Below are 7,500 nucleotides of genomic sequence, written 5' to 3' on the forward strand. Positions count from 1 at the left end.
CACCCACACACACACACACACACAAAATGGGAGGGGTCCCCTGTGGCAAAAAAACACACTAAACAAAACACTACACCAAACCCAAACTAAATAAAAATGAACAGGAAAACCGTGGAGGTTTGAATGAAAAATCTGTCTGGAGAAATAACAACCAACACCCTTGTCTAAGGCCAAAAGCCAAAATGTCACAGACACTCATATTTGTGTGAGGTCTTTGAAAGAGAACCTATGAACATTCGTGATTTCTAATATTTTGTAAGTTACATTTTTAGTTTTGGCTTCTTTCTGCCAAATGCGCTGTGCACACTTCAGCAAAATATTGTTCTTCAAACACCTATTGTAATGGCTGCTTACAGCAGCTTTCATGCTGATGTACAGTACAACCAGGCAACTAGATCACACTGGCGGTGGTGAGCAGACTGGATGCTCTGAGATTTGATTCTCTGGTCCGTGATAGTCTTGCAGCGGCTCACTAGCGTGAGCCTCCATAGGGTTAGCTCAAGGCTGGGCGCAGCGTACAAATATCTGTGAAAAGACTGAGTGTGGGGATGACAATGCAGCCCTGATGCAGGAAGAGAAAGGGGGGGTGGGGGTGGGGGGGTAGAGATGGGCGAGGGGTGGGCTTTGAAGTGCTGTTAGTCATGCACTAACAGGGTGCCAACAGGTCTTCAAATGGTGAACACATGGGAGTCGCATGAATAAACACATACAGGGGCAACAAGGACAAACACACAATGCAAAAAATCCCCTCCCACACACACACACACACACACAGTTGCAATCCAGCACGCTAGGACACACACACACACACACACACACACACACACACAGGCTAGGACACACACACACAAACACGCCCAGCTGATTTATTGTTCCCCCTGAAATCATCCATCACCCGGGAGAACAAAACATGACAAATTAATAGACATCTAAAAAGGAGTAGCTTTGCGGCCAAGAGCCACAAGCCTCGTTGCTAAAATGACTGAGGTTAATATTCCCATCATTGAGGAGAGCCGAGCACAGTCGCAAGGAGGGGACCACTCAGACTCCACGTCTACGTTGCATCCAGAGGGTCCTTCAGCACAATGGAGCCGTTCGGCGCTGATAGCAAAGGTGTGCGCCTCAATCAAAAGGGCTAAACACCACATGCGTACCACCCACCTCCATTATGCTATACGCTCATATCTGCGCCCAATTCAGTTGCCATCCCGGTGCTGATTGGCCGAGATGAACGTGGCACTGTAAGCCGATCTTTCTCCCATAAAAGTGAAATGCTACCCTCTCAAAAGGCTGCCAGGCACTCAAGGTCATTAGGCGGATGGGGGCCGCTATTATCGGCCATAACCATGAATATAAGGATGAATCATCCCTGACTCAAGTGCTGTTCTAGATAAATGACCCACTGCGCTGCATCACGGACACACAAACTACATAACGCTAAACAGGAACCAGGCCAGCCAATTTTTTGTATCCATTGTAACAGTAATTTGTATAGTTTGGCGTTAAAGCCGTAACAGAAAACAGTTTTATCTTTTGGAGCGGCAAAACAGTCTATTTGTCAGGTCTATTTTTCTTAAGCTGATGTGGTACTTGTATTTCATCTTCAGTTAAGGCCTATATTTTGAGGAAAATTTGGGATTTTTTAACCTGGGCCCTATTTTTAGATCTTTTTCGGTCCATAATGGTACTAGGGACACTGAATGATTGAAATCGGTCCAGTATTGAGTTAGAACTCTAAAACCAGTAACCGCAAAATGGCTATACAATGGAATCCTATGAGGAAAGCATCTGCGCCAAGGTAAACTGCTTGTTTTCACCACCGACAGGCTCATAAATGTTATTATAAGACAACAGGGAAAGGATCCCTACAGAGATACACCTACGTCTGTTTTCATCTGAGAAGAGGAAGATGGGGAAAATAACTGTTTGTACGTCAGTGTTTCATCTGTCTCTTCTTCCGGGCTTTGACGTAGCAAATCATTCAGTGCCTGTGGATTACTTCCCCTTTTGTACACATTAGAAAACACCCCCCACCCCCCCCCCCCCCCCCCCACACACTGCAATGATCAACTACAGGCACTGAATAGGGTATGTCAGAGATGGGAACTACTCACTGTAGTCATTTTCTACAGTTTCTTCACAGTTGAATAGACACAGGTGTATCTCTGCACAGGTGAATAGACACAGGTGTATCTCCGTAGGGATCCTTTCCATGTAGTCATTTAGGAGCCTGTCAGCAGCTAAAAGGGCCCAGGTTAAAGTTTTCCTTAAAGCACCATACTTTTTTACTCATGATCATCACTTTAAACCACGAGGGCATGAAGGCATCAGACCCCTTTCAAAGAAAGTTTGCAAGATTTTCTCTGGTAGTAGAACTGAGGAACTCATCAAAATACAATAGAGTCCATTGGATGCTTCAGGCATACAGTAAAGGTTAATCTTCTCCCCGATACCCTAGGTGCTCACTTGGAGTGGTAAATTGGGGTTTTTACCTCCAGCTGAGCACCCCAATCGCATTTAAGCCAACACAGAATACTAATAGCCATTTCCTGGGGAGAAAACCAAACCTATTATCGCTGAGCTGTTGTATTTTTTTGGGAGCTGTTCCCAATTTCACAGACACAAGATGTGGGTCAACTTTCTGAATTTTAACCGTGGGGGAGTGGGGTGGGGTGTGTGGTGTTGAAGTGCCTTTGTGGGAAAACTGGGGTTTGGGGGGTTCAAAGGATGTTGCTTTCTAATGGGGAGAAGACAAGCCCTCCCTCCGGCCCTGCAGTGGGGGCAGCCTCGCTGTTTTTGGGGGGGGGGGGGGGGGGGGGGGGGGGGGGGTCGAAGCAGGACTGGATTACACCAGGGATCTGAGGCTGTTCAAACAGATTGGGCCTAGTGGGAGGAGGATGCCTCTAGGGGGCCACACACACGCATGCATGCACGCACACACACACGCACACACACACACACTGGCAGAGAGGGAACATGCCACTTCAGAGAAGGGGATAGAGGCGGAGGTTGGATTTGGGCTTTTGTGATAGTTGTGCACTTTCAAGTACATGCCAGCAACAGAAGTGAGAACAGAAGAGATGCCATTTTCTACCACTGTCTCTTCACCTCCTTTTCAAGAAACAGGCAAGAGTTTATGCATTTTAAACTTCAAGTACAAGTGTAACAGGTTCTTTGAGCGATGTAAGCATTTCCTTCCAATATCTGTAAGCATTTCCTGCCAACAACTAGATGACATGGCCTCTACACCCCCTTACTTCAAAATGTTGTGTACACGCTAAATAACTGTGTCCATATCTATGGATGATTCCTGATTTGGTTAATATCATGTTCACATTTTTAACAGGTTATTCCAAAAAAAAAAATCTTTTTTAAAAGACACCACTGCTGACTTCAGCTTAAAGGAAGTTCCACTGTGAAGTGGATACGTTTATTGAACTGGGGTTATTAATCAGTTTCTGTCTGTGAACCAGTTTAAGAGCCTTCTAGATGCTAAGGATGTGGCCTCAGTACTCTTGTTTGAACTAATTATATGATTTTAATTTTACCTTACGTTATTTTATACTTAATTTCTGAGTTGTATAATGTGTTTGTTTTTGACTCACTCACCTGCCACCACTGGCCCTGAGCCAAGGAGAGCCTGCTTGTACTTGGTGAGGCTCTCGTCATCCTTGTCCAGCTCCTGGATCTCCTGCAGGGACTTCTGGGCCGGCGGCTGGTAGTTCAGGTCGGTCCTCGTCATCCTCACCAATGGGCGTGTCTGTCTCTTTGTCAGCCATGATGCCTGAGAGAGGTCAGAGGTGAAAGTTCAAACTGTTAGTTACTCTTAGTGTTAGGACAGGGTTCTTCTTACATGAGCTGTGTTGGGCGACAGTGGTACAGGAGGTAGAGAAGTCGTTTAGTAATCAGAAGGTTGCTAGTTCAAGTTGAAGTGTCCTTGAGCAAGACACTGAACCCCTTATTGCTCCTGATGTGCAGTGTGCCATCAGTGCTAATGTAAAAAATGTGTATAGATACATGTTAGTCGCTTTGGATAAAAAGCATCTGCTAAATGGCTAAATGTAAATGTTGTACACATTGAAGACTCATGAAACCTGGAGCAATCAGCGACACAAAGTCACACGCATGAGGGAGTCATCTGTCGTGGGGAGCGTACTGGAAGTCACACACATCAGGGAGTGGGGAGCGTACTGGAAGTCACACACATCAGGGAGGTGGGGAGCGTACTGGAAGTCACACACATCAGGGAGTGGGGAGCGTACTGGAAGTCACACACATCAGGGAGTGGGGAGCGTACTGGAAGTCACACACATCAGGGAGTGGGGAGCGTACTGGAAGTCACACACATCAGGGAGTGGGGGAGCGTACTGGAAGTCACACACATCAGGGAGTGGGGGAGCGTACTGGAAGTCACACACATCAGGGAGTGGGGAGCGTACTGGAAGTCACACACATCAGGGAGTGGGGAGCGTACTGGAAGTCACACACATCAGGGAGTGGGGAGCGTACTGGAAGTCACACACATCAGGGAGTGGGGAGCGTACTGGAAGTCACACACATCAGGGAGTGGGGAGCGTACTGGAAGTCACACACATCAGGGAGTGGGGAGCGTACTGGAAGTCACACACATCAGGGAGTGGGGAGCGTACTGCAAGTCACACACAGCTGAGGGAGGAGAGCTTCACTGAGCCCCTTTATCAGCGGCACCACGCACTTGTTCTCTGTTTGCGGAGCCACTGACTGACCCTAGTGCCGGCCATGCCTCAGTGATGCTCAGAGCACTTCCCTCTAAGCCCCGTCTGCCTCCACCTCTATCTCGGACAGGGCTCTGAAATTCTCCAATAAGCTTAATTAAATTTCAATAACGCAGTTACTGGCCACTGCCTCCCACATTCAGCCCTTGCATAATCCGGAGTGGCAATACGTTCTCATTTTCGGTTCGAGGTGGGACACTACCCAAGCAAGCCTGACACTGATGGCACCAGACGTTCTCGTTTCTCCAGTTCACCGGGGATGAGAGACCACTTGGGGCCGGCACTCGCTCTCCCACTCCCTTCCCCTCCATATTCATTTCTGGACGAACAAGCACGACGTGTGATAAACCACACAGTTCAGTAGGCTCCCATGGCCACCCTGTCTCCGCAGATTCACCCAATAAAGCTCACAGACTCTCATTAATGCAGATGGGTGAGGGCGGGGACAAATGGGCTGTCATTATTAAAACCCACAGAAGATTTCTCAGCCCAGTGGGCTGTGTCGTGCACACACACACACACACACACACACACACACACACACACACACACACACACACACATATACAACACACACATATACACACACACACACACACACACACACACACACACACGTGTGTGACTGTGGGAAAAGCTTGCCATTCCATAAAGATGGGAACATTGATTTCTCCTAAACAAGGACATTCAGAAAAGCCTCAGTGAGCTGCCTGTATCCACTACGCTATGACTCTGGAACGAAAGCAGGGTTATTCATCTTCTTAATTAGCCTAAACGATAGAGTAGCTTGCCATAAGGGAGAGAGAGAATGTGTGTGTGTGCGAAAGAGAGTTATCGCCACCAAAGCTCATTCTGAACTTCCATGGGGCGAGCTGCTTAACAGTGACATCACCGCTTCCACCTGTCTAGACACCGAGATTTAGAGGCCCATTGAGGGTAGATCTCCCTTGGTTACAGGGTTGGGGAGAAGGAGAAGCAAAGAAAGAAACAGACACAAACCACCTAATATAATTTATCATCCTGTTCACTCTCAGACTAACACATATGGACACATACACAAACACACCCTAGCCCACCACAAATCTCACACACAGAGACACAAACATACACACACACACAGGCCCCGTGTACACAATACACAAGGCACAATGGCCGGGCCGAAGCACTGGTAACATCCTTTTTCTCCTTTGACAGCGACCTTGCTTACTTCAGCACTGTGATAAAGCTTCATTCTCCAATACCACAAAGAGCCGAGTGCATTATTATAATGTACAGTGTTGTGGCACCAAACACTAGTGCATAATGTATACCAAGTGCTTAAACTGACATGATGTCAAATGTTACCTCTAAACATAGGCCATGGGCCAGAAGCAACACACACGGCAATTTCACTTAACCCCAATGATGACTCCTTCTCAAATTCAAGGAAAACTGAAAGGGTTAAAGTATTTCCTGAGCAAAAAAACTGCATAAACCTAGGAAAGTACCCGCTCTATCAAAGCAAACAATAAGAGGAAGCGGGAACGGGTCAACTTCCGTCACAAAGCCTTGTCTTTAAAATAGCTTTTGCCACCGGCATGGAAAGGTACAAACACTCAGGGTGGCTCAGAATGTGATGCTGGCATGACTGTACGCATCATGCAGCGGTTGTAGAATTCACCAGATTAATTTTTAAAAATGAGCTGTGCATAATTGATATGAAGTTAAATGCATAAATTATTTTCGTACAGTAGGTTTCACCAGCTTGTTGCTCACCGCTGTGCGACTGAAACTGCTGTGTGTGTGTGTGGCGTGTAACGGCGATAAAAAAAAAAAACGCCTCATGAATGATTCACGTGGTCGCTGGCATTTCCATTTCAAATGCTACGATTCTCCACGTAACCTAGGGGCGTCAGACATCACACACTTTATGCACCCTTCTCAAACTGAGCCTGTGTGAAAACGGATGGGGGTGAGGCCGATGAGATCGACGGCTTCCTTTGCCCCTTTTTCGACAAAGGGTAGAAAACGAGCCAATTAGCACCGTATAAACGCCACGTGTAAATGAATGCAGCCATGAAGGAGACAGAAAGAGAGACCTTCGGGCGTGCTATAAAAACTTCTTATTGATTGTCTCTGGACTCTGCTGTTCGCTCGGAAAGCATATATTCTCGGCAAGGGTGGTCACACGCACTCCCGCTTTGCATGCTAGTTGTTCACTGGGCCGATATCCTGCGCATTATTGGCCCATTTGGGTAATTATTTATATGGATTTACTGAGAGCTGAACATATGAGGGTAAAGCATGTCTCAAAGGCCAACACTAACAGCAACGGCCTCCACAGCAGTCCCCACCCTGGCTTCCTGGAACAGCTCCGACTGCCAGCATCATGGCTCAAGCACCAGCTCAGGAAGGGCACTGCCAAAGGTCTTGGAGGTGATGGCTCTAAAAGCTACCATCTCTGAAAATGCTAAGGGGTCAGAGGTAGAATTTATTTTGGGGACCTCGAGCACAGAATGATATCCTCAGGCCTCGTGTACTTCACATTTAATAAAATGAGCCTGGCGAAAATGATCATGACTGAAAATGAAAATACATTTTCTTGACCTGTGCTTGTCTGCTTGTATGTCACGCTGCATTATTTTTAACCACCCATTCCTAACATTATAAATGCTGTGGTTGCAGCAAACACGCTAAAATGTCATGAGCCAGACCAAACGCTTACCTAAAACATGCCCAGAGCGGAAGGCTTTAGAAGAAAGGTAAG

General features: G+C 46.9%; 1 protein-coding gene across 1 annotated transcript in view; it reads right to left on the bottom strand.

Moving 5' to 3' along the window:
- arhgdig (Rho GDP dissociation inhibitor (GDI) gamma) overlaps positions 1-3,779 on the bottom strand; it is a gene marked incomplete at its 5' end in the record, with an annotated part of 19,071 nt that extends 15,292 nt beyond the window's left edge. Inside the window, 2 exon segments of the mRNA XM_080855825.1 lie at positions 3,610-3,734; positions 3,736-3,779. Coding sequence (XP_080711951.1) covers positions 3,610-3,734; positions 3,736-3,779 — 169 coding nt within the window.
- Between the last annotated feature and the right edge of the window lie 3,721 nt (positions 3,780-7,500).

This window comes from Sprattus sprattus (assembly GCF_963457725.1).
Source record: "Sprattus sprattus genome assembly, chromosome: 18".
Lineage (NCBI taxonomy): Eukaryota > Metazoa > Chordata > Actinopteri > Clupeiformes > Clupeidae > Sprattus > Sprattus sprattus.